Source organism: Podarcis bocagei (assembly GCF_964188305.1).
Source record: "Podarcis bocagei genome assembly, chromosome: 15".
NCBI lineage: Eukaryota > Metazoa > Chordata > Lepidosauria > Squamata > Lacertidae > Podarcis > Podarcis bocagei.
Window position 1 is genome coordinate 21,195,970 of NC_138141.1, and position 27,696 is coordinate 21,223,665.

General features: G+C 45.6%; 1 protein-coding gene and 1 long non-coding RNA gene across 2 annotated transcripts; both read right to left on the reverse strand.

Moving 5' to 3' along the window:
- Positions 1-534: 534 nt before the first annotated feature.
- Positions 535-15,683, reverse strand: HOATZ (HOATZ cilia and flagella associated protein). Its single transcript, XM_081172784.1, has 5 exons — positions 15,324-15,683; positions 12,713-12,786; positions 7,769-7,828; positions 6,130-6,179; positions 535-1,093 (listed from the first exon to the last, which is right to left on the reverse strand). Exons 1-5 carry the CDS (start codon positions 15,625-15,627, stop codon positions 1,027-1,029), a joined length of 555 nt encoding a protein of 184 aa, XP_081028910.1. The 5' UTR covers positions 15,628-15,683; the 3' UTR covers positions 535-1,026.
- Positions 1,519-6,123, reverse strand: LOC308574709. Its single transcript, XR_014002560.1, has 3 exons — positions 5,064-6,123; positions 2,126-3,020; positions 1,519-1,881 (listed from the first exon to the last, which is right to left on the reverse strand). It is a non-coding gene; the product is annotated as an uncharacterized lncRNA (long non-coding RNA).
- Positions 15,684-27,696: the final 12,013 nt, after the last annotated feature.

Below are 27,696 nucleotides of genomic sequence, written 5' to 3' on the forward strand. Positions count from 1 at the left end.
GCATGCTCTCAGACTCAATTGCTTATCTATGAACTGGAAAGAATAAAGGCAAGTCTCTGAGAGATCTGAAATACATACATTTATAAAAAAATGCATTTATATTTTGCAAAGCTCTATACGGATGGACAAAAAAAGTTTCTTCTTCAATATTGACACAGCTGTACCCATCTCAACTATTTTCTTCATGGTTTTAAGAGTGTAAAGTATTGTTAAAGTCATATAATAGAACAAAAACTCTTGTCCCCACAACTCAACAGTGTCAATTTGTGCACACTGAAAACAAGGTGGTAGATTTAGCTCTTGCTAATTTATCTCCATGTATTAATACCAGAGACCAGGGAAGAGACAGTACTGAAGTAGGGATTCTAGGCAAAATTCACTAGACAATTTTCTGCCAGAGAAAAGTGGTTACTATGCAACGAAATCCTATGTAGGTTTACTCTGAAGTTAAGTCCCAATGGAGCTTATTCCCCAAGAAGTGAGCACGGGATTGCAGCCTTAGAGACGTAATACAATAGGACATCAACGAAACCCTGAAAACTAGAGTATTGTATTTCAGTGGACATGTTTCTGTGGAGAGACATTTTCTTAAAAATGTACATTACATGTTCCTGATCACCATTTTTGTCACAGAGAAACATCATATCTGGGTTTGAATCTTGGGGGAATGGCCTCTGCCAAACCAGAAAATGATAGAAATATCACTCTTAAGACCACTGAAAGATTAACTTTTCAACATGCATAATACAAGCTGGTGTTTCAAAGCCCGTTTATTGTATTTAGCATTTCTAAACATGCCTTGTTGCCTGGCATGACAAACTAATAAATTTACTAGTCAGATTGAAGAATTTATTAGCTTCTGACATAGGGCACTCTTCTCAAACTCTTTAGGAAGAAAGTTAGCCAGGGAATCCCACAAGGGCTCAGCATCCGAACAGCCCAAGGCAGAATACGATGAAGAACAGGGCAGGATTTCCGAATGGACAAAGACATCGCTCTCCAAGTTGTTCACGTTGACCAAAACGCTCAAGGTAAAGCACTTACACTTTGTTTATCCTCAAGGTCGGAATCTGATACCTTTTTTTTAATTTCGCTGAAACCAATCAAGAAAATGCACTAAGAATACAAGTTAGTAGCTGCCACACTTTTTGAAACGATATATGAACTGAAACACAACTATTATTTGAAAATCTCCCTCATACAAATTTTGCAATTCAGTTCTCCAGCCAAGTATTGCATGGTACCTTGGTTCTCGAACTTAATCTGTTCTGAAGAAGAAGAAGAAGAAGAGGAGGAGGAGGAGGAGTTTGGATTTGATATCCTGCTTTATCACTACCCGAAGGAGTCTCAAGGCGGCTCACATTCTCCTTTCCCTTCCTCCCCCACAACAAACACTCTGTGAGGTGAGTGAGGCTGAGAGACTTCAGAGAAGTGTGACTAGCCCAAGGTCACCCAGCAGCTGCATGTGGAGGAGCAGGCAAGAGAACCGGTTCACCAGATTACGAGTCCACTGCTCTTAATCACTATACCACATTGGCTCTCAGAGTCCGTTCGACATCTGAAACTGTTCGAAAACCAAGGTGTGGCTTCCGATTAGCTGCAGGAGTTTCCTGCACTCAAGTGAAAGCTGCAGCAGATGTTCGGCTTCCAAAAAACGTTTGCAAACTGGAACAGTTATTATGGGTTTCCGTCATTTGGGAGCCAAGCCATTCAAGTAGCAAGGTACCACTGTATATCAAAGTGTGAAAATAACTGCATATATTAGTGAAAATAGCACACAAAAATGCATTATATTAGACAAAAGTGTATAGAAATGTGTATAGTAGTTGAATTCTGCATGCAAGTGCTGATGAATTTCATGAGAACTTTTTACAGTGGTACCTCGGGTTACATACGCTTCAGGTTACATACGCTTTAGGTTACAGACTCCGCTAATCCAGAAATAGTACCTCGGGTTAAGAACTTTGCTTCAGGATGAGAACAGAAATCGTGCTCCAGCGGTGCGGCCGCAGCAGGAGGCCCCATTGGCTAAAGTGGTGCTTCAGGTTAAGAACAGTTTCAGGTTAAGAACGGACCTCCAGAACGAATTAAGTACTTAACCCGAGGTACCACTGTATTCTTAAACAAATTCCAAACTGATGCGGAAATGTAAAGAACTGAACTTGACCAGAAAAACTAGAAACTGAGGGAAGCTGAAACTGACAGATTCTCCCATTCCTACCTCATGCAGGACAGTTAAATTTTGCCTTGCTATGGAGTTGGAACGATAAAGAGAAGAAGTGGAAGCTGTTTCTGTGAGTGGTGAAAGGGAGGGAAAGGGCTTTACAGGAAGTGAATTTTTCTACCTCGCGGCTATATTTAGTTTGAAGACATGGCTAAATGAGTATGAAGACTAATCAGTGAGAGAGAAAGAAGAAAGAGGGGAGTCACCAGTCTATGAATCGTTGAAAACTGCCAAGGCTTTTGAACAAGAACACCCATTCTCACTTTCTCCCAGTGAGATATACGAGAGTAGCCCCCAAATACTTTAGTAAGAGGATGGGCCCAAATAATGGTGTCTTTGTTCAGGGATTGTGTGCCTTTAACCACTGTGCCGACCATGCTAGCGGACCTCCTATGGCACATTGATGGGCCTGGAAATTCTACCTGGGAATTCACTGATCCAGTGAGAGGCAGATCTCTCTCTACATAGTAAGGAAACCACACTGGATGAAAAACCGGACTGGGGGTGGGCAGAGAGGACCCGGGAGTAAGAACAAGCAAGTAGAAGGAATTGTTTCAGATCATTTCATGGGAGCAGCTTGGGATTCCCAGCAAAAGCACCACTGAAATGGATGCAGCATGTGCAGGCAGGGAAAGGAGGAGGAGGAGATTGATCTTAGAAGAATGTCTTGCAGAAAGACAGCACAGTAAAGCCCTGATGAACTCCAAAAAAGTCAGCTGGAACAAATAAGGCATTCTCCACCATCCATCTTAGCTGTCATTTCTAGTAGGAACCGCTGCAGCCAGAACAACCAACTCTTAAAGGAAAAGAGGAGAAAGGGGAAAAAAGGTGGAGAATGAACGTTTTCCTATTAAAAAACCAAAAAGTAAAACAAGGAGCCAGAAAGTTGATGAAGGAATATTTTGAAAACAATTGGAGGAAAGGGACAGATGTAAAAACAGTGTGGGATGCTGGGAAGGCAGTTGTTAGGGGATATTTCGTACAATAAAACTCAACAGCATATGTCAGGGAACTGCCATCGGAGCTAGAGGCGGAGGGAAGGCTCCAGAGGGATGCCGGAGAGGGTCCCGGTAGGGAGAGGGGCAGCCCATTTGCTAGGGAAGGAAATCAGCGTAACACCAGTGGAGAAGGGGGGCAGATGGGGGAATCGGAGAGGAGGCTCCAAGACTCCTCGCCGGAGACCAGCGGAGAGAGTACGGGTCCTCCGCTGCCCACACCCTCCCTGTGCAGAAGGCTTCCGTGCAGGGAGACTAGGCGGAGACTAGGCGTCAAAGAATTTTTGTGCTGGAAGAAGTTCAAGAAACGCCCACTGACGGATTCTGCCAGCGACTGAGACAGTCACAATGCTAGAGGCTGTTCAGTCAGAAAGGGTTCAACCAGGTAACCTAGCCAGGAGTGGCGGCAACTTACGCACGAGCAACCCCTAAACCCATTACAGCATATAAGAATAAAGGGGGGGGGGAGGGAGCTTTTAGAAGAAATTAAAAGGAAGGAAAAATTGGCCCATGCAAGCAAAAATAAAGAGAGATTAAATCAAGAAATTAAATTACTGAGAGTAGAATACAATAAAATTATAGAACAGGAGGTAGAACAACAAATCAAATTTTGGAAATATAAAAATTTTGAATGGGCAAATAAACCAGGCAAGATCCTTGCCTGGCAATTAAAGAAACAAAGAAATTAAAAATTAATAAATAAGATAAAAGTAGAAGAGAGGGCAATAAGGGACATTACAGAAATTAAAAAAGAATTTGAAAAATATTATAAAAAATTATATCAGAAAGATGAAGTGTCAATAGAAGAAGCACTTATCAAGAGGCTTTTCAGAAACTGAAGTTGCCGTGGGATTTCTCGGGGAAAGGTACCAGGAAACCCAACAAAGCGGGAGGTGGACCTGCAGCCATTCTAATGAAATGCTCCCCGCCCCCCCAAAAAAATGTGTGCTGGAACTCACCATGAAGTTGTTACAGTAAGTTGCCGGGTGACTCAGGGCAGCCCTGAACTCGGGGCAGCCTGTTTGACAACAGCTGTGTTCACTGCCCGCGGAGGTGCTAAAAGCTATGGCAAGCTGCCCCATAGCTTGTTTGAGGGTCGCCCCTGGTTTTGGTGCAGGTCAAATAAATGCACCCAAACCTCCCTCATTTTCTTGGATTCAGGCGGATAGCTAGGGCAGCTCGGAAGGGCCCTCGTGCAAATGCATGCAACTTCATAGCTGGAAACCTTAAAGCCCTATGGGGCGGAGCCAATTTCTATTTCCTTTTCTTCAGTCTGTCTCCCATGTAGCGGCAGCAGGCTTTTAGCAGCCTCTTTTTTCTTTTTGCAGAATCCACAGGAAATCCTAGAATTTGAGGGGACTCCAGAAACCCATTTAGTCTAACCCCCAAGCTCATTACAAAACTGTAACAAGCTGGGGGTTTGAATTCTACTTTCTTGCGGGTCATAAGCTGCCCTGGCTGAGAAAAATTCTATCAATTAACACAATAAAAGGGAAGAATTTGCTGAGTGAAGGAGTGTGTGAGATGCCAAGTCAGCTCTTCCAGAGGGGTAGTTTTTTAAAAGATGTGGCTTTTAATTTCTTATGGCTTTATCCCCCCCCCCCCATTGCTGAATCTAAACCATGCCAATAATAATTAATAAGACCTGCTACTTTATGCTGCCAGGTTTTACATGTTTTAGTCAGTGTTGGAGAAAATAATTTCATTTTACTATGAAGTGTGTGCCTCAATGATCTCCCCAGTCCTATTCAGCCTGCCCATTGGGCACATAAATAATCCTTCCCCCAACCCATCATTTTAAGACTAAAAGAAAAAAATAGATCTTCATAGTAAAATGAAATTACTTTGCCAATGCAGATCTACTCCATCATTGTTTATACGCACGTTGGCAGGGATGTGCCTGAGAAAGTGTGGATTAAGCCAGCCCTGGAAAGTAAGCCAGTGTTGTTTTATCCATTTTGCTGGAGGAAGCAGGGAATTAAAGTAGTATATGGCAACCCTGAAGTGTAGTCCACAGTTGTTTTTCTGGCATGTTTGGTTTCTTCCCAAGGAAATGAGGAGTGTGTGGGGAATTGGCTGTAGAAGCAGTGCAATAACCTGAGGGTTGGAGGGCGTAAAGAGGGCTGGGGGGGGGGATGGAGGATTTTGACTTTATGTGGAGAGACTTGGAATACAAGTTTCTCAGAGACCAGGTCTACCAAGAACTTGCCATCATTTAGTCACCAGACCTACCAGAAATAAAAAGCCTGCTCTCTTGTGCTAATTATGCTTTTGAGTATTTACTTCCCACCCCTGGTCTAGAGAAATTCCTACTGACAATTATGAGTGCACATCACCCAAACTCTGGCTTTTTCATCATTAGTATCCAGTAGTGATGTATGGAAGTGAGAGCTGGGAGAGCTGGACCATAAAGAAGGCTGATCGCTGAAGAATTGATGCTTTTGAATTCTGGTGCTGGAGGAGACTCTTGAGAGTCCCACGGACTGCAAGAAGATCAAACCTATCCATTCTTAAGGAAATCAGCCCTGAGTGCTCACTGGAAGGACAGATCCTGAAGCTGAGACGCCAATACTTTGGGCACCTCATGAGAAGAGAAAACTCCCTGGAAAAGACCCTGATGTTGGGAAAGATGGAGGGCACAAGGAGAAGGGGACGACAGAGGACGAGATGGTTGGATAGTGTTCTCGAAGCTACCAGCATGAGTTTGACTAAACTGCGGGAGGCAGTGGAAGACAGAAGTGCCTGGCGTGCTCTGGTCCATGGAGTCACGAAGAGTCAGACATGACTAAACAACAACAACATCCTGTAAAAATGTGTGATAAGTTGCAATGGTGCAAAGAAAACTGGAGGTTTCACATTTCAAAAATTATAAAAATGATTAGAGACAAACAAGAAATAAAGCAATATTACCTTTCACAAGGTCTGGTCTTTGTCTTATATGGATCAGATACCATTTCTTTCTGATAAATAATAATAATAATAATAAATTTTATTTATATCCCGCCCTCCCCAACCGAAGCCGGGCTCAGGGCGGCTAACAACAATCAAATAATCATTTAAATAGTCACACAATCTAAAAATATTTCATTATAAAAATTAATTAAATCAAATTGATGGCAACCAATTAAACAAAATTCTGTGCCTGGCGGAACAACTCTGTCTTGCAGGCCCTGCGGAAAGATGTCAGGGCCCTAGTCTCTTGTGACAGAGCATTCCACCAGATTGGAGCCGCAGCCGAGAAGGCCCTGGCTCTAGTTGAGGCCAGCCTAACCTCTCTGAGGCCTGGGACCTTGAGGATGTTATTATTTGCAGACCGTAGGTTTCTCTGTGGGGCATACCAGGAGAGGCGGTCCCGTAGGTACGAGGGTCCTAGGTCGTATAGGGCTTTAAAGGTTAAAACCAGCACCTTAAACCTGATCCTGTACTCCACCGGGAGCCAGTGCAGCTGGTATAGTACCGGATGAATGTGATCTCGCAGCGAAGACCCCATAAGGAGTCTCGCCGCGGCATTCTGCACCCGCTGGAGTTTCTGGGTCAGTCTCAAGGGCAGCCCCACGTAGAGCGAGTTACAATAATCCAGTCTGGAGGTGACCGTCGCATGGATCACAGTGGCTAGGTCAGGGCGAGAGAGATAAGGGGCCAACTGCTTAGCTTGGCGAAGATGAAAAAATGCCGCCTTTGTTATAGCTGTAATCTGCGCCTCCATAGAGAGGGAGGTATCGAAGATTACACCCAAACTCTTAACGGACGGTGCTGGCACTAATTGCACCCCCGCAAGAGATGGGAGTTGCCCCCTCGATCCCATATCGTCCCGCCCCAGCCAGAGGACCTCTGGCTTCGAAGGATTTAACTTCAACCGGTTCCCACGTAACCATCCAGCCACAGCTTCCAGACATCTGGTCAGTGTGTCTGGGGCCGAGTCAGGATGGCCATCCATCAACAGATAGAGTTGGGTGTCATCAGCATACTGATGGCAACCCAGCCCAAAACTCCGGACAAGCTGGGTGAGGGGGCGCATAAAGATGTTAAAAAGCATCGGGGAGAGAATCGCACCCTGAGGCACTCCACACACCAAGGAGTGGCGCGATGACAATTCCCCCCCAAGCGCCACCCTCTGTCCCCGACCAGAGAGAAACGAGCGCAGCCATTGAAGGACTGTGTCCTGGATCCCCACGTCGGCAAGGCGGTGGTCCAGGAGTTCGTGATCGACCATGTCAAAGGCTGCTGACAGATCTAGAAGAATCAGCAGCCCCGACCCGCCTCGATCCAGCTGCCTGCGGAGATCATCTGTTAGGGCGACCAGAGCCGTCTCGGTCCCATGACCAGCGCGGAAGCCGGACTGGAATGGATCCAAAGCAGATAAATATCGTTTACTTCAAAAAGGTTTATAGTCACACTGTAGGCACCAACAAAACCAAGTATCATTATCACTACTGGCACATCAAATATGTAACATTTCTTGTTACTATGGCATGCAAAACATAAATACAAAAATCCAACCTCCCAAAGTTTTGGCCTGCATTAAGAAAAGAATAATACTCCATTTTACCGCAATCCTCTCTTCCCTTTGTTTCTTCAATAATGCTATTATTTCTTCTCTCTTCTTGCTCTGAAAGAAAATATACTTGCAATAATTGAGTGCAGAGAAATGACTCTGGGACACTTCACACAAACTTGTTCAACCTGGGTGAGTCGTAAAGTGACCCTGTAGAGAAGAAATGTTTGTATAGCCAACCTTTCAATTCCACACATCGTATGCTAACAGATGAGCCAAATTAATTTTGGAGATCCACCTGCCTCAAGCTCACCCAACTGATAGAGAACTTCAACCATGTACTGGCTTACACAATCAAGACTACTTTGTTCAAGTCTCATTCTCTGCTACGAACTCACAAGTCACATACTCTCTCCATGTCAGCTTGTACACTTATAGAGTTGCTCTTAAGGATTATTTTTAAATTTTATTTATTAAATGTATATACTGCCCTTAATCTGGCAGTTCACAAGATAATGGATCGGTTTCAGGCTAACTTAGCTGAACTGAAGTCTCATTAAATTCAACAGGACAAGTCAGCCATGACTAGAGATATTGGAGAATTCCATTGGAAATGGAAAGAGGAGCAGAAATTAATCAGGAATATATGCAATTACAAGCAGTATTCACTTCATTGTGTGTGTGTTTTAGTCTGCAAACATTACATAAATAATTATGTTATTTTCTGCATTACTTGAGGTTTCCCTTCCACTGAAATTAATCAAGTACAGTAATTAATTATGTCAGTATTAGCCATAGCAGCTAGTGAGAATAACATAGCTTCTAGAAGAAGCTAAACTGTAGCAGAATGGAAACAGTGCTGATTGTGATGTACACGGGACATAATGGAAACCAATGCTACTGTGCATCCCTAGGCATGACTTACTGATTTAATTGGAAATGAAGGACAACTAACTCACTCTGGATCCAACCCAATGGGTTGAAATGCTAAGCACATCAGGAGAGGCTGATGCCAAACACTTGATCTGTAAGCTACCACACCCTAAACAGCAAACCTCAAGTTCAAGCAAAGGAAAACAGAATGTGATTTGCTACTCTGAAAAATCTCCATTCCTCCTGCAAGACAACAAATTAGTTTTGTTCTTGATGAGATGGAATTTAGACGTCTCCTGGAGCGCTATTCTGGCCTGATGATCTATATTTTGCAGGATGCACGTGGACTTGATAGTTCTCCCAGTTGTGTTTCAAAAGCAGAAAAGAGGGATATAGTGAGTCAGAATGTTGCATCTTTTGTTGTGGGAGTTGCTTGGATAAAACAAAATAGCCTTGAAAATTCTCAAGTGCAAGAAAAGGGGAAATGAATTCATTCTTGTTATGTTTTGTCAACAAATTTAGATTCTTAGTCTTTCAATCAGTCATAGCTTTTGTGAAACTTCTGCTTTTGAAAAAGCCGCTTCCAAATGAGATGGTTACACATCGGAGTTAGTTTGGTCCTTTACTATATTTAATTTCTCTGGTTTAACCAAGACCTCTAAAGATTATTGATTTATTTAGAAAATGTATAAACTGCTTCATCAAAAAATTATCCTAGCAGTGCACAAATAAACACAAATAAAACATGGGTAAAATTCGCAAACCATTTAAAAGCATATACGCATCAAACTATCAAAAGTTACATACTACATACATATTATATAAGAATTAAAGGTAAAGGTAAAGGTACCCCTGCCCGTTACGGGCCAGTCTTGACAGACTCTGGGGTTTGTGCGCCCATCTCACTCTATAGGCCGTGGGCCAGCGCTGTCCGGAGACACTTCCGGGTCACGTGGCCAGCGTGACAAAGCTGCATCTGGCGAGCCAGCGCAGCACACGGAACGCCGTTTACCTTCTCGCTGGTAAGCGGTACCTATTTTATCTACTTGCACCCAGGGGTGCTTTCGAACTGCTAGGTTGGCAGGCGCTGGGACCGAGCAGCGGGAGCGCACCCCGCCGCGGGGATTCGAACCGCCGACTTTTCGATCGGCAAGCCCTAGGCGCTGAGGCTTTTACCCACAGCGCCACCCGCGTCCCAATATAAGAATTACAACCACCCTATCTGAGCTTCTGGGCAGCTTATGATGCATTTTCAGTGCAACAACCTTGAGAAGTTGGTTGGTTAAGAAGACGTTGCTGGATGGATTATACAGTTCTTGCTGCTGCTTTACTGAGTCTCTTTTTTGGATTTTAGTATGGTTTTTAATTGTAACGTATTGTTTCCCCTGCCTTCTGATTTGGATTATGTTCTTAAATTTTTAAAAGTAATTTAGAGACTTTCTGTAGCAAGTGACTAATAAACTGAAAAAATAAAACCATATGGCTCTACAGAATAATTTCCTAGCCAAAACCAACCAGACTTGCTGATGACCTTATGATACGCAAAATTGAGCAATCTTGAGCTCACATCTTTCTGTGGCTAAAGTATTTGACAAAATAACGGGGGAGGGGGGAACGTTGAACAGGCTCACTTCTCCTCTTAATCCAATTTCTACTAGGTAGGTTTAATGGATGTTGCTAGATGAAATCCATTATATGGTTATTAATTGCAATAAGTAGGAATGCAGGCTTGTAAGAAACAGCTGCAGACCTCAGCACTTTTCAGCTCCTCCTAACGACTGCTTGAATCTGGCTTCCTTCCCAGCCCTGAGATATAAAGCTTTTCATTTAATATAAAAAGAGGGGGAGGGAAGCCTTCTAAAATTAGACTAAAATTAGGGAAATATCCTCAAATTACAGGCTAGCACTAGCAGCCATAGCACAATACTGCAACGTTATATGGTTTACAGTAATGTTACTTACACTTTCAATTAGCTTAATGATAAATGTGCACAGTGAGCCAGGAGACAAAAGATGCTTAGTTCCACAGTGTGCTTCAGGAGTTAATTAGCAAAGAGCCAACATGGTGTTTCCCCATCAAGATATATAGAACAGTGGTCAATTTCCCGTTACATCTGCTGCAGCATCATAAATGATGTGGTCCCAACAAGTCTAGAACTGACATAACTGTTGCTCCTGGAGCCTGCGCTTCCTACATCCTCTGACAGCAACTTACCTGGAATTTTCCTTGATTGATGGAGTCTAATGGACTGTACTGCCAGACTGGTTCCCCATATTCTACAATGCTGGCTATAAATGTCTCCTCTGACAGCCACAGAGTTGTCACTATTGTAACTAAGAACTACTGGCTGCTTTTCTCTGTTCTGCCTGGCTTTGTTTTTATGTTTGAACTTGATTTCCAGAACCAAAACTTGAATTAGACCAACAGCATCCTTCTTCTTAGAAAACCTTATAATTTTTTTTTTAATCTCTTCCAAAGCTCTGTGAGGAAAATCACCATTATTCTCAAGTTAAGTCTACGTAAATTTCAGTAATTTGGGGACGAAGATGGGTTTTGGAATGCAGGTATCCCACAAGGAATCTGCTTTAAACTGAATCAGTATAGCTGTAAGAAGGCATCACTTTCCCATTCCATTCTGTATTTGCCGCATGCAGCCCTGTTTTCGTCCTGCTGTAATTAGTAATGTAATTTACGCTGTCTTAACATTATTTCACCCCACCCATTTCAGTGCAGAGGAAGTTGAATGCAAATAGGGAAGAAACTTAATCTACTGTGTATCCTTGTGGACTGAAAGCAACAACAGCAGTAAACGCTGTTTTCTATTGCAGACATGAGATGAATAAACGAACACCAGCAATTTCTGCTCCCTGGCATCCCAGGGAGGACCAAATTGGACCATGTAGCTCAGTATTGTCTGCACTGACTGGCAGCAGCTCTCCAGGGTTTCAGGCAGGAATCCTTCTCAGCCCTACCTGGAGATGCTGGAGATTGAATCTGGGAGCTTCTGCACACAAAGCAGATGTCCCTCTGCCACTGAACCACTGCCCTTTCCTTACACCTAAATCCAAATCAATATCCACTGGCCCATACCAAGGTTGTGTTGCAGTCAGGATATACTCAGTGTGCAGCAGGAATGGCAAGTTTACAGCTGGTGGGCAGGATCTGTCTCACAAAGCAATTTTGTATGGCCCAAGGCAAGCCACCCAAACTTTAATCAAGGGTTGGAAATGGTTTGCCCTCCATTTCACTCACTAGGAATACAAAATGCTTTCAAGAATTGTGCGCAAAAAGGAGAAAAAGAAGAGATTTCTGTGCAATGCCCCTGTCATGTACCCATACACAGAAACACCTTTTCCATATACAGGGCCAGGAGCACGCTAAATTGAACAGCCACAAAAACAAGGTGCTTTAGTGAGCAAAGAATCCAGCTGAGAATCTTAGCTTTCATTTCTTTTGAAATCAAGTTTGTATCCCTCACGGCTGCAAAGATATGCTTGAACATTCATTGGCTATGGCTGCTAAAATCTCCAAAGCCAGAGGAGCAGCTGAGTAAGATTTGCACATAAATTATACAGGTTACCAAAGCCAGCTTTTCTTACTAAGTCTCTAGACGCGGATACAGAATTTATGATTATTTTAATACAGCCCTGTCCATAATTAAGTACCTGTTGCTAAGTGGCATTGGGTTTGTCTGGTAAAATGCATTTCTGGGCTCAAACTATTGACTGGAGAACAGGGGGTGCCCAAGAATACAGTTCTCTCTCTCTCTTTGATGCAGAAATAAAAAGCTTGCTTATTTTTCTGCCCAATCACTGGTGCAGCGCAAATCTTGAAGAAAGGCCATTTCAATCTTTTCAAATTTATGTTTCTAATCCAATTTGCTTGCATGTCTTCCTCTCTCTCAGATTTACAATGCAATTTAATTATCTCAATTTCTTCAGTAAAAGAGATAATCAGATAGAAAGGCTTCTGGAGTGGAGGGGCTAACCTGTACAAACAATATAGAAATATCTACATGTATATAATTATCTACTTGAATTCTAATCATTTTTCAGGAAAGACACTGAAAAATAAAACACAAACATGTTACTATTATTATTATTCTGAGAAGGAAGGAATCTTACCTTCTTAATATAATGTCCCTTCAAATCACTTTCCCCAGCAACACTATTTTCCATGCCTTTGTCATCTTCTTTTTCTAAATAAAACAAATGAAAGTAAAACAGTGAGGTTGCAGTCCTAATTCCATTTACCTGGGAATAAGCCCCATTTATGGAATAATTCAAAACTGTATGGAGCAATAGCCACTAATACGTAAGCAAACAATGGTAAGATAGAATGAAGGCATATAGCAAGATGAGGAGGGTGAATGGTTAAGGTAGACTCCCCCCAAAAGGAACAGCTGTCCATTTTTAGTCAGAATAGAGCCAATTTCCCCAAAGATCTCTCGTCTAGTCTCCTGCAGACAATTCCTACCCACTGCAGGCAAACCTAAAAGGAGCTACTTCTAAATCTGCTGAAAAGTGGTTTTCTTTTTTAAAGAAATAAAAATTTTGGGTACTCCTGTGGCCAAGAGGAGGCACATTAAATAGTGGGGTGATCTGGAGAAGAAATGGAAAATCATTTCCTAGGGCAAAGAGACCCTGCATTCATTTCAAATCAGTCCTGCAAAGTGAACTGCAGGTTGACTGGAGAATATGTGGGCTGGTGTCAGGACTTACAGGCAAAGGGGGCTATCCGATGCCCTCAGGAAACTGGGGTGGCAACCCACGGGCAATTATCAGTAAGAGGAGAAAAACAGTTACAGATAGGTAGCCGTGTTGGTCTGCCATAGTCAAAATAAAAAAATTCCTTCCAGTAGCACCTTAAAGACCAACTAAGTTAGTTCTTGGTATGAGCTTTTGTGTGCATGCACACTTCTTCAGATACACTGAAACAGAAGTTGAAGATCTCTCCATGGTTTTAAGTTTGGTAATGAGAAAAACAGTGATTCCTTCCTGCACCTCCACCCCCCCCCCTGCACAGTGTCTTCTCCAGTTTAACAAAGGGATGCCTCTGGTATCCCACCTGATTACTCTGCAGGCAGATGGGGGCTCCTAATGATTAAAAGGTAGATAAGCTTGAAGGGATGGCCTTAGATGTAACAGAGGATGCTCACCCAGACCCATAGCTGTCAACTTTCAGATTTGAAAATAAGGGATCAGTAGCCTTGAAAAGAAGGGATCAGCAGCCTCGCTTGTCCTAGGGACAGTCTACGGGCTATCTAAAAATCCGGGATAGCAGTGGGAAATGGCACTGGAATAAGGGAATTTCCTGCAAAAAACGGGAAGGTTGACAGCTATGCCCAGACCCCATGAATAGAACAGTAACACCCCAGAAGATGGGGAGATGGCGGTGTATGGTAGTAACTTCGACTAATAGAAGTGGAGACTGTTGAACAAGTGTGGTTAAAATGTTGGATGAGGACCTGCGAGGCCCACATAGCCACGAAGCTCCCTGGGTGACTTGTGGGGATCTGTCCCTCTCTCAGACTATCCTACCCTGCAGGGTTGTTGTGAGAACCAATTAAATATACACTCCTAGTAGCAGTTTGCTGGACTTAGGACCTGCAAGACCAGGGTTCGAATCCCCACTCAAGCCTCTCTCAGCCTAACCTACCCCACAGGGCTGCTGGGAGGGTAAGATGGAGAGAACCATATAGACCACATTGAGCTCCTTGGAGGGAAGTGCAATAAAACAATACAGTGGTACCTTGGTTCTCAAACGCCTTGGTATTCAAACAACTTGGAACCCAAACACTGCAAACCCGGAAGTGTTCCGGTTTGTGAACATTTTTTGGAAGCCGAATGTGCTCCGTTTTGAGTGTTGTTTCTGATTTGAGTGCTGCACTTCTGTTTTGAGTGTTATGCGGAGGTCTGTCCGTTTTTGCTATTTTGCGGCTTTTTGTTTCGTTTCTGTGACCGTGTGGAACCCAGTTCAGCTACTGATTGACTGTGTGACTGCAGTACATTGTTTATCTCTTTCATTTTATGGATCAAATTGGTTTCGTTAGATAGTAAAATTCATGTTAAATTGCTGTTTTAGGGGTTAGTTTTAAGAGTCTGGAATGGATTAATCTATTTTGCATTACTTTGTTCATTTGGTTTTGGAACGGACTTCTGGAACGGATTAAGTTTGAGAACCAAGGTACCACTGTACAGTAAAAGGTAAAATTAAAGGGACCCCTGACCATTAGGTCCAGTTGTGACCAAATCTGGGGTTGCGGCGCTCATTTCACTTTATTGGCCGAGGGAGCCGGCATACAGGTCATGTGGCCAGCATGACTAAGCTGCTTCTGGCGAACCAGAGCAGCGCATGGAAACGCCGTTTACCTTCCTGGTGGAGCGGTCCCTATTTATCTACTTGCACTTTGACGTGCTTTCAAACTGCTAGGTGGGCAGGAGCACGGACCCTTGGGGATTCGAACCGTGGACCCATTCCGTGGGCTAACCCACAGCGCCACCCGCGTCCCTGTATAGTACACACAACAAAACAGGCCCAGGGCTGAGGATGCGTACGCAGGGCACGCCCCTTTTTCCCAGGGGAGAAAGGACATGCACTCTGCACGTGCCCCGGGGCACCCTGACTTTCCCCTCGCTCGCAGCCAGCGGGGAGGAGGAAGCCCTGCCAGGGGAAAAGAAGGGGGGCGAGGGGAGGGAAGCCGAGGGAACCAGGGGCACTGCTGCTTCTCCTCACTGTTGCCGGGGGTGCGGGGGATTTGCAGGCTGGTGCCGCTCGTCCGGGAGTTCTTCCTGGAGCTGGAGCCGCTGGCCGAGTCCCTTCGCGACTCCAGGCGGGACTCGAGCGGCGGCTGGAGGGTGACGGAGTTCCAGAAGGACTTGGCCAGCGTCACGTCCTGCTCGGAGGAGCCCGTGAAGGCCAGGAAGGCGGGAGAAGGCAGCGGCGTCGGAGAAGCCATGGCGGCCGCGTCTGCCGTCGTCGGAGGGGCCTCAGGCCTCGGCGTCTCAGGCTTCGGCGTCTCCGGCCTCGGCGTTTCCATGGCGCCCGGAGGAGGAGGAGGCCTCGCGCTCTCCTTCCCGCCCTTGCGCTCCGGCGGCTCACCTGCCTCCCGCTGGCAACCGTCGCTCTGGGCCTCCCTCTGCCCCGGATGAAGGGGGATTCGGAGTAGAGGCAGAAAGCGGGGTGGCCGAGGAAAGGTGGCGCGGCCTGGGCCTCGGGATATTACTATGTGTCTCCTATTCGTTTCATAACATTCATTTCTTTTATATATATCATAATTTGTATTAGTTTTCCATTGCAATCCAGTAATAGTCTCATTATAACAACGCCAAATACAATTACCAATACCAGTCATTCATATACCAAATTATAATATAAGCATAGCTGTCAACTTTTCCCTTTTCTTGAGAGGAATCCTATTCAGAATAAGGGAATTTCCCTTTAAAAAAGGGAAAAGTTGACAGCTATGAATATAAGTACCCCCCCCCCCCGCCCGCATGCTAGAATTGATGGATTGATGATTTACTTTATTTCTGCGTTCCAAAATCTTACTAATTTCAATCACACTCCAGTCAAAGTAACAATCCCGTATACAACAACTGCAATATTAACAACTTCCATTCGTATTGACACATTAAATGATTGATAAAACTACAGGTGAGGCACTCAAACTATATATCCTTGTTCTTCCTGTGTGTGGCAATTATTCTGTCCGTGATGTTCCTTCCTGTCCTTGTAAAATATTATGATGGAGAACAGCAACAACCGGGAAAAGAGAGACATAATATTTCATAACATTCATTTCTGTACCGCCTCCACTGTAAAGAAAAACCCTCAGGGTCTGTAATTATTTCATTGTTTCCTATTTATTAAATTCCATACCCTCCAATGTTTCTCTGATGAAAATAGGGATGTCCCATTCCATAATAATAACTTTACCATTTGTACTCCTCTCATCGGACCACGTTGCCCCAGCCACTCTGGGCGGCTTCCAACACATATAAAAACATGATTTAAAATGTTGGCTCGGGGGTTGGATAACTCAACACCCTCCCAACACTTCTCTGATGAAAATAGGGGCGTCCAAAGGAAAAGGGGACATTCTGGGATCAAGTATACCTGAAGGAGCGTCTCCACCCCCATCGTTCTGCCCGGACACTGAGGTCCAGCGCCGAGGGCCTTCTGGCGGTTCCCTCATTGCGAGAAGCAAAGCTACAGGGAACCAGGCAGAGGGCCTTTTCGGTGGTGGCGCCCGCCCTGTGGAATGCCCTCCCATCAGATGTCAACTACCTGACATTCAGAAGACATCTTAAGGCGGCCCTATTCAGGGAAGCTTTTAATGTATGATATTTTAGTGTTTTTTGGTTTCTGTGGAAGCCGCCCAGAGTGGCTGGGGAAGCCCAGCCAGATGGGCGGGGTACAAATAATAAATTATTATTATTATTATCAAACCAGAAACCGGGATGGGTTATTGTAAAATCAGGGCTGTCCCTGGAAAATAGGGACACTTGGGGGGTCTGCCCTTTACCCGCAGGTCTCAGGGTGGTTCACAACAAAAAGATTGCAACCTCCCCCCCCCAAAGAGCCCACTTTTAATGGGCATCATCAGGTACACAGGGCACCTTTTTCTGGAAGAAAAGTACTGGTTAAAAATGTGGCACTTACTCTAACAACTGGTGAGTATTGGCACCATTTTTTCGTAGCAGAATAGCACTGGGCATCATCGAGATGTTGCAGGAAAACAACTCCCATCAGTCCCAGCCAGCACAATATTCTACCTGGGACTGATGGGAGTTGTAGCCCAACAACATCTCAAGGGCACCAGGTTGGCAAAGGTTGCTCCAGAAAAAGCGTAACCAACATGATGCTCTCCAAACGTTGGATTGCAAGTGCCGTAATCTCTCACCATTGACCATAATGGAAGGGGCTGGTGGGAATTGTAGTCCACAATGTGGCATCTTGCGTGTTGTCTGTGTTCAGGGGAACATGACGGCTGCTTTGCATCGAATTGGCTGTCTTCGTCTGTCAATCACAGTGTTGTTGACACTAACTGGTGGCAGCTCTGCAGGGTTTCAAGCAGAGTTCTCACCCAGTCCTACCTGGAGAGGCTGGGGGTTGAGCCAGAAACCTTTTTTGCATCCAAAGCAGATGATCTACCACTGAGCTAGGGCTCACTGATTCATTGAGGCTGTATCACCATCACTGAACTCACTTCCTGCATTTGTAGGTGGGCAGCTCGTGAGGGCCACTGTTGACAGGATGCCCAATTGGTGGGTATTTGCAGAATTTTCAGGAATGCTTGGAGGGTTGTGTGTGTGGAGGTGTCTGTCATTTTCCTGCTGTTTTCTGGTGTAGTGTCTTTCCTCCCATGTGAGCTGAGTATGCATTGGATACAGTAGCCGTTCTGCAGGGATAGGGGCAGTGCATCTCTGGCCCACGCATAATATGAGTATAGGCTGGGCAACACATACATGGGGCCTTGTAAATTAACAATAAGCTAATAAATCATAATGGAGAGTCAGAATAACCATCTTGATAGTTTAGCAGAATGGCAGGCAGGTTTAACTTTTTATTTAACAAAATGTATGCAACACGGATTCAAAAGACCTCTAAGCGATTTGCAAAAGACAATCTGAAATATTAATTATGTTTAAAAACATTCTGAAATATTATGTTTAAAAACATTTTAAAAGTGTTTACATATATATGTGTGTCTCTCTGTGTGTGATAAAACCAGTAATTTAGAAGCAATTATGCTTACTAAAATCACATTACACAGAAAATCATATCACAATTGTATACTAAAGTTACATGTCTTGTTAGGTGTGCTGAAAGATAAACATTTTTAGTAGGCACTGATAATAATGCAGCAAAGGTAGTATCAGTGGGGCAGGGTGTTCCATGGCTGCCACACTGAAGAATTGATTCCTTGCAAGTGTGGAACAAACCGTGGCGCTTACAAGCGCCAGTTCCCAGATCTATGTGGTCTAGCAGGTACATATGAGGTACATAGATGCCATCTTCTGGAGGGGACCTCTTCAGCTCTTTACCTTCTGTATTGATTTTTCTTCAAAGAATGCTACTTCCAGGCCTCAGTTGCCAAAGCTTCCATGCAAACAGCCGTGTTTCCTAGCCAGAGGTGAGACAGACCATTTTACCTGGCCGTGTTGTTAGTGACTGTTGCCCTTGTCAGTCAGCTAACTACACTGCCTGGTAACAAGGCTGGTGTTTAGACTCTTTCCAGCAGCCTAATTTCCTCCTTAACTCTGCAAGCCTCCCACATTATCTTAAATGACAGCAATTAGATTTAAGCCTACATTTTGTAGTTAGATCTTCCAGAAAATACATCCAACTCAACGGTTAATTTTCAAAAAGAGGGCTCAGTTTGAACCCTGCGCTGAAGACAAAATGGTATGTTTGCACAGAATGGGGCAGGATGCTTCCTCTGCATTATGTATGTTACACCTGTGTTTTAACAGAATACACAATACCCTTTACATTAAATAGGGCACAATACCCTTTACATTAAAAAAGTGGAAAAAAGTGATGGTGGTCTTGCAATTGCTATTATAGAATCACAGAGTTGGAAAGGACCCATATAAATCTAGTTAAGTGTTCTTCAACCTGTGGCCCTCCAGGCTTCATTGGACTACAATTCCCATCATCCCATGCTGGTTGGGGCTGAAGGGAGTTGGAGTCCAACAACATCTGGAGGATGGCAGGTTCCCCATCCCTCCTTTAGCTTCTGGATATGTTTGCACTTCCTTAGGGTGAAGAGGGCATAAAATAACAACAATACTTTTCCAGGCAGCCACCATTTACTCCCCCCAAAATTTCAGCAGTATTTCACTTCTATCTACTGTTTGCACATAGTTCTTTCAGCAGGGATCAAACTGCTGGTGCTCCTTTTTGCTCTGCTCCCCAGGCATGTCAAGGAGAAGAAACATCACCTGTCTCCTATTCCCTTACATGGCGTAAGGAAGAAAACGAGCACTATCTTTGAAAAAGGCCACTCTGGCCAACTCTTTCTGCCCCCAAAGCATAGTAATTCATGCTCCATTTCAAAACCAATACATTGGTTTAGCTGTTGGAAAAAAGTCAAGGCTGGCTGAAAGGATGGAGGAGCCTTCAGTGTTCCCAAATGTGTGATCGATAATGACTTTGAGCATTGCATATGGACAAAAGCTAGAATCAGATGCAACCACATACAACTTGCTTCACTTCTGTCAACTCTTGATTGCAAAGAGAGCATCCCATGCTAACCAGGTTCCTATGATACTGCTCTCTCCTCTTGTGATAAAGGGGAGAGACACAAGAAGTGGGGGATATTAAAAGGAGTTGCGTATGCAGAGTGAGCTCCCCTACTCTGTGGTTTATGTAGCATAATAGGAAAACTAGACCTTAAATACACGGTTGCAGGATATCTGTCCTCCAGCAGCAAATTCAGGCCAGGTGACCACTAACACTGGATTTGTAAGGCAGCCTTTGCCAACCTGGTGCCGGTGTGCTGGCTGGGGCTGCAGTCCAGGAGGGCACCGGGTTGGCAAAGGCTGTGAAAGGCTAGGTCCCTCAGACTAGGATGCCAGGGCCTTGCTTCCTACACCATTTAGGCAGAAGGAGCGTCCAGAGGTGACCCCTGAGCAGCGTTACGAAACTTCACCCACTGACTCCATCACTACCCAGTCAGGTGACCCAGAAAACCAATGTAGCTCCACCATGCTCTATAAATGGCATGTCCCATATGCTCTTCCTTCCTGCAGAGAGTTATTTGGCAGGTTCCGCTTCCTCAGGCACACGGCTGCTTTGGGAACCTTGCCTTTTTTGCCTGCCTTAGACTGGCACTTGGCCTCTGTCTGCTTCTCTCTCCCACTTCACCCCTGGTGCTTTGCTTCTTCCTGATCCCAGGGCTCTGATCCTTCCACCCCACCCCATTCAACCCTGGCCAAATTCTGCTGTGACAGGATCATGCCCAACCAGTGCTAAAATCGTAACAAGGCTGCCAGTGTGTTCCTAATGTTGCGGGTCACGCAGCAACACGGATTCTTGGCGACCATCCAGCGTACTTCCTTGAGTCAGCATCATCTCTTAAAAGCCCCTTTGTCTTGCTTGCTGGTGAGCTGGTGGCTTCTACGAAGAAACAGGATATTATGAACAGAGACAGATAGTAATTCTTTGGGTTCAAGCCGAGAACCAGCTTTCCGGATGTTTTCTGCAGCGCTGGTGAGGTCTGCCATTGGGGGAATTCTGCGCCTTGTTTTGATAACAGTGAAGCTAGTGATTGCTCGGGGAAACGGATACAATCAGCTAACTACACTGCCTACAAACCAAATGCTACTTCTGCAGCATCCGTGCCTGAAAAAGACAAAACGTTTCCAGCAATTACACCTCCCGTTTGCTCATTCCTTTGCTTTGAAATAATAAAGAGCACTGTATTTTGCATGCTGCGCCAGGGCTGTGTGTATTCTCATTTTCCAGCTGCTGGCATAAAGTTAGGTAATGAAAGCAGAATTCAATCTGCTGTGAATCCTCATTTTCCATATATATATATTTTTAAAAAAATCAAGTTTCTAGTCTAAGATGGCCACAAAGAGCCTTGAAAGTCTGAAAGCAATACGTGGTAAACTCTCAAAAGCTAGAGGTGACTGGATAGTGTTCTGGTGGTCAGAGAGAACGGTGCAGTGCCCTTCACAATTTTTATTTTGGTCTTTTTGCACGACTACCAATATATATATATATATATATATATATATATATATATATATATATATATGCTATAGGCACGGGTCTTTTCCTCAGCATGGAGTACACCTGGTTGTGACTCCTCACTGTAGCAGTCCCCAGAGTTCCCTCATGCTTTAGTGTGGCTGAGAAACAAACCCGAAGAATGCGTTGGGGGACTATGGAGAGAAACAGGATTTTTCCTTGGCTCCCATTCACTCTTATGGGGCCACAATCTTGGAGATTTGCAGGGGGCAAATCTAGCCCCAGCCCAATGGTGCCCTTAAACCTCTCCTGATAGGGATGAGTAAAAGGGACCCATTATTTGGTGGCAGTGTTGTAATGGGTGGGGCAAAGCCTAGCTTCCACTCTTTTCCAGCCTCAGGAAACAAGCGCATCTCCCCTCCGAGCATACAAGGTATCAGGGGGCTCAGCAATGCTGAGTGTTGCTTTCCCAAACAAGGAACACAAGAAGAAGAAGAAGAAGAAGAAGAAGGAAGAGGAGGAGGAGGAGGAGTTTGGAGTTGATATCCCGCTTTATCACTACCCTAAGGAGTCTCAAAGTGGCTAACATTCTCCTTTCCCTTCCTCCCCCACAACAAACACTCTGTGAGGTGAGTGGGGCTGAGAGACTTCAGAGAAGTGTGACTAGCCCAAGGTCACCCAGCAGCTGCATGTGGAGGAGCGGAGACGTGAACCCGGTTCACCAGATTACGAGTCTACTGCTCTTAACCACCACACCACACTGGCTCTCAGAGAACATAGAGAGCTGCCTTATACCAAATCAGACCATTGGTCCATGTAGCTCAATATTGTCTACTCTGACTGGCAGTGGCTCTCTGGGGTTTCAGGCAGGAATCTTCCCCAGCCCTACTTGGAGATGCTAGGAACTGAAGCTGGGACCTCACTGCAGAGAGGGCAGCTGCTGTACCACTGAGCTATGATCCTGCACCTGATCCTCTGTACCACCACATATTGGCCATAGTCCAATCCCTTGTAGACCTCTACCAGAGACAAATTAGCAGCATCAGCATCAGGAATAAGGCCGGGTGGGTGGGAAAACAAACATTCCTCATATATCTCAAAAGTCTCATTTGCCTCTGAACATAGTATCTCCAATACACCTCCTCTGGTACAAGTTACATAAAAGAAACTGTAGCAGTTGCCTTTAAGAAGCTTACCTTGCAGTAATCCCGCCAACTTTATAATTAATTACAACAGCCTGGAATCGGTTCAAAACTTGAGCTAGGAAGCGGGGGCAATCAACAACGCCTTTGAATTTCTTTTCCCTAATGGATAATCTCCTCCTTAACCTGCTTTTTAGTTTCTTAAAGCCGCAAATCCTGTTGATGAAAGAGGGACTTCTTTTGGTGGAAAAAAAGAAAAAGAAAGGAAAGATCAACCTGAAAAATAACCTGCCCACCTCAATCTATCAATTTCTAAACCTGAATCACAGAACTGAAGAGTTGGAAGGGACCGCAAGGGCCATCTAGTCCAACCCCCTGCAATTCAGGAATCTTTTGCACAAGAGGGCAAAGTTTGATTCTGATCGAAATAAGATGCTCCATAAGCAAGATATCCCACCTGTTTCGTCCCTGCTCTCAACAGCCTTTGCACCAGACTGGCCTCAAACAAGACATGGGGCAGTCCCAGGCCCGACGTTTGTGTATACTCTGTTGTCATGGATGCTCAGGTGTGGCACAGGTGTGACTACAGATTAGCTCTCTGAAGGGGGTGGATTGACTTTGCTATTGTGGTGGTTGCATTGTGCAACGTTTCCATGGGTCATAGAATCATAAGAGTTGGAAGGAACCCAAGGTCCAGTCCACCCCCTGCAATGAAGGAATCTCAGCTATAGGGCAAATGTTGTCCCTATTTTCAAAAAGGGGAAAAGAGAGGACCCAAATAATTATCGCCCAGTCAGTCTGACATCAATACCAGGGAAGATTCTGGAGCAGATCATTAAGCAAACAGTCTGTGAGCACCTAGAAAAGAATGCTGGGATCACCAATAGTCAGCATGGATTTCTGAAAAATAAGTCATGTCAGACTAACCTGATCTCGTTTTTTGACAGAATTACAAACCTGGTAGATGAAGGGAACCCAGTGGATGTAGCCTACCTTGATTTCAGCAAGGCATTCGACAAGGTGCCCCATGATATTCTTGTAAAGAAGCTGGTAAAATGTGGTCTTGACTATGCTACCACTCAGTGGATTTGTAACTGGCTGACTGACTGAACCCAAAGGGTGCTCATCAATGGTTCCTCTTCATCCTGGAGAAGAGTGACTAGTGGGGTGCCACAGGGTTCTGTCTTGGGCCCGGTCTTATTCAACATCTTTATCAACGACTTGGATGATGGACTCAAGGGCATCCTGATCAAATTTGCAGATGACACCAAACTGGGAGGGGTGGCTAACACCCCAGAGGACAGGATCACACTTCAAAACGACCTTGACAGATTAGAGAACTGGGCCAAAACAAACAAGATGAACTTTAACAGGGAGAAATGTAAAGTATTGCACTTGGGGAAAAAAAAACGAGAGGCACAAATACAAGATGGGTGACACCTGGCTTGAGAGCAGTACATGTGAAAAGGATCTAGGAGTCTTGGTTGACCACAAACTTGACATGAGCCAACAGTGTGACGTGGCAGCTAAAAAAGCCAATGCAATTCTGGGCTGCATCAATAGGAGTATAGCATCTAGATCAAGGGAAGTAATAGTGCCACTGTATTCTGCTCTGGTCAGACCTCACCTGGAGTACTGTGTCCAGTTCTGGGCACCACAGTTCAAGAAGGACACTGACAAACTGGAACGTGTCCAGAGGAGGGCAACCAAAATGGTCAAAGGCCTGGAAACGATGCCTTATGAGGAACGGCTAAGGGAGCTGGGCATGTTTAGCCTGGAGAAGAGGAGGTTAGGGGGTGATATGATAACCATGTTCAAATATATAAAAGGATGTCATATAGAGGAGGGAGAAAGGTTGTTTTCTGCTGCTCCAGAGAAGCGGACACGGAGCAATGGATCCAATCTACAAGAAAGAAGATTCCACCTAAACATTAGGAAGAACTTCCTGACAGTAAGAGCTGTTCCACAGTGGAATTTGCTGCCAAGGAGTGTGGTGGAGTCTCCTACTTTGGAGGTCTTTAAGCAGAGGCTTGACAACCATATGTCAGGAGTGCTCTGATGGTGTTTCCTGCTTGGCAGGGGGTTGGACTCGATGGCCCTTGTGGTCTCTTCCAACTCTATGATTCTATGATTCTATAGCATCCCTGACAGATGGCCATCCAACCTCTGCTTAAAAACCTCCGAGGAAGGAAAGTCCACAGCCTCCTGAGGGAGACTGTTCTACTGCTGAACAGCTCTTGCTGTCAGAAAGTTTTTCCGTATGTTTAGTCAGAATCTCCTTTCTTGTAACTTGAAGCCATTGATTCGAGTCCTACCCTCCAGAGCAGGAGAAAACAAGCATGCTCCCTCTTCCATGTGACAGCTCTTAAGATATTTGAAGATGGCTATCCTATCTCCTCTCAATCTCCTCTTTTCCAGGCTAAACATACTCAGCTCTTTCAAGCACTTCTCGTAAGGCTTAGTTTCCAGTCCCTTGATCATCTTGGTTGCCCTCCTCTGCACACATTCCAGCTTGTCCTTCTTAAATTGTGGCACCCAGAATTGGGCACAGTATTCCAGGTGTGGCCTGACTAAGGCAGAATAGAGTGGTACTATTCCTTCCCTAGGGACGCGGGTGGCGCTGTGGGTAAAACCTCAGCGCCTAGGACTTGCCGATTGCATGGTCGACGGTTCGAATCCCCGCGGCGGGGTGCGCTCCCGTCGTTCGGTCCCAGCGCCTGCCAACCTAGCAGTTCGAAAGCACCTCTGGGTGCAAGTACATAAATAGGGACTGCTTACTAGCAGGAAGGTAAACGGCGTTCCGTGTGCTGCGCTGGCTCGCCAGATGCAGCTTGTCACGCTGGCCATGTGACCCAGAAGTGTCTGCGGACAGCGCTGGCCCCCGGCCTATAGAGTGAGATGAGCGCACAACCCTAGAGTCTGGCAAGACTGGCCCGTACGGGCAGGGGTACCTTTACCTTTTATTCCTTCCCTTGATCTGGACACTATACTTCTGTTGATGCAACCTAAAATGACATTACCTTTTTTTCTGCTGCATCACACTGTTGACTCATGTTAAGCTTGTGGTCCATCAAGACCCCTAGATCCTTTTCACAAGTACTGCTAGTAAGCCAGGTGTCCCCCCCCCCCATCTTATATTTGTTCATCAGGTTCTTCCTGCCTAAGGGCAGAACCTTACATTTGTCCCTATTGAAATTCTTTTTGTTAGCTTGGGCCCAGTTCTGTTAAGGTCAATTCTGATTCTGTCTCCTGCAGCATTAGCTACCCCTCCCAGTTTGGTGTCATCTGCAAATTTGATGAGCATCCCCTCAGTTCCTTCATCCAAGTCATTTATAAAGAACGTGGCTGGACCAGGAAGCAGCATCAGCATAGAGCTCCCCCTATCATTAGGCAGAGACTTTGGTGGCAGGCATAGCAGGGTGGGCAGGGATCATCATTGAGGTATATTGGAAGACAGCACTCTGTGTGCATCCTTTGCACTAGCCTGTTGCCCTCAGGTGCAGTGGGAGTCAGTGTTGAAGACAGAATCACCTGCAAGGCTGGTCAGTTTTTTATACATGGAATGGGGAGGTCCATTGCCATAGACAGGAAAATGCCTCAGTTTGTCTCTTCCATGACGATCAAGATCAAGATAATTTATTACGGTCAAAGACCAGCTTGCATAACACAATAAAAACAGTGTTCATAGAGATAAAATATACAATCAGAGCAGATTGCAGCAATAGCTCATGAGTTAAAATTGAGATATATACATACACCCATACAACTGAGATTTGGGCTACCATAAAAATTGACCCTGAGGCGCCCCAACGGGGGACTTCAGCATTTCCCTAGTAAGTTATTTTATTCTAGAGGATGATCTATGCCTACAAATCTGGGTGCAGAATCTGGCTACCAGCCAGGTCGTCTTATGATCTTTGCCTAAGAGGAGAGAATTAAGTTTAGACTTGTCTGAAAGATTGGCGAGCCTCTTCAGCAAAGGACTCTTCCATGAAAATATAGACCTTGCTCTGGAGAGTTGAGTACCAGACCCTTTCATGAAGGGGGGGGGGAGGAATTGCCCCAGGCCCCACCCCCATATCAAATTTGATAAACAGTACAATATTTGTACTGCAGGGGGGACGGGGACATTGGCACAGGTTGTGGACCATGCTCAAAAGTGGGAGACACAGTCATGAGGTTCACTGGACAACGTTGGCCCACTCACTGTCTTTCAGCCTAACCTACCTCACAGGGTTGTTGTGAAGATAAAATGCGGAGGAGGAGAACCTCCTTGGAGAAAAGGTGCACTATAGTTGTACAGTGGTGCCTCGCAAGACGAAATTAATTCGTTCCGCAAGTTTTTTCTTCTTGCGAGTTTTTCGTCTTGCGAAGCACGGTTTCCCATAGGAATGCATTGAAAATCAATTAATGCGTTCCTATGGAGTCTGTCCCCAGACCTCTTCTGAAGGCTGGCGGGGGAAGAAGGACTTTTCTCCCCACCGCCAGCCTTCAGAACAGCCTTCTGAAGGCTGGCGGTGGGAAGAAAAGCCCTTGTCCCGCCGCCAGCCTTCAGAAGAGTTCCCGGAGGGCTGCCTAGGCTGCGGATAGCAGCCTGCTGCCCGGTGCGAGGCAGACATCTGCAGCTTGGGGTGCCCAGCAGGACTTCCCCGCAGGGCTCTCCAAGCTGCGGATAGGCGCAGCAGGCTGCTATCCGCAGCTTGGAGAGCCCTGCAGGGAAGTCCTGCAGGGCTCCCCAAGCTGCGAATGTCTGCCCCACGCGAAGGGCGCTCTGCTTAACAGCGCCCCTCGTGCGGGGCAGCAGGCTGCTATCCGCAGCTTGGAAAGCCCTGCAGAGAAGTCCTGCAGGGCTCCCCAAGCTGCAGGTGTCTGCCCCGCGTGAAGGGTGCTCTGCTAAAGAGCGCCCCTCGTGCGGGGCAGCAGGCTGCTATCCGCAGCTTGGAGAGCCCTGCAGGGAAGTCCTGCAGGGCTCCCCAAGCTGCGAATGTCTGCCCCACGCGAAGGGCGCTCTGCTTAACAGCGCCCCTCGTGCGGGGCAGCAGGCTGCTATCCGCAGCTTGGAGAGCCCTGCAGAGAAGTCCTGCAGGGCTCCCCAAGCTGCAGGTGTCTGCCCCGCGTGAAGGGTGCTCTGCTAAAGAGCGCCCCTCGTGCGGGGCAGCAGGCTGCTATCCGCAGCTTGGAGAGCCCTGCAGGGAAGTCCTGCAGGGCTCCCCAAGCTGCAGGTGTCTGCCCCGCGCGAAGGGCGCTCTGCTAAAGAGCGCCCC

Bases quoted from the DNA above. Each gene is read 5' to 3' on its own strand.
- HOATZ (XM_081172784.1), bottom strand. From the start codon at position 15,627: ATGGAAACGCCGAGGCCGGAGACGCCGAAGCCTGAGACGCCGAGGCCT. The intron at 7,829-12,712 runs GTAAGATTCCTT...ATTTTCTTTCAG, and splicing joins AGGGACATTATATTAAGAAG to AGCAAGAAGAGAGAAGAAAT. The intron at 1,094-6,129 runs GTAATATTGCTT...GATTGGTTTCAG, and splicing joins AAGACCAGACCTTGTGAAAG to CGAAATTAAAAAAAAGGTAT.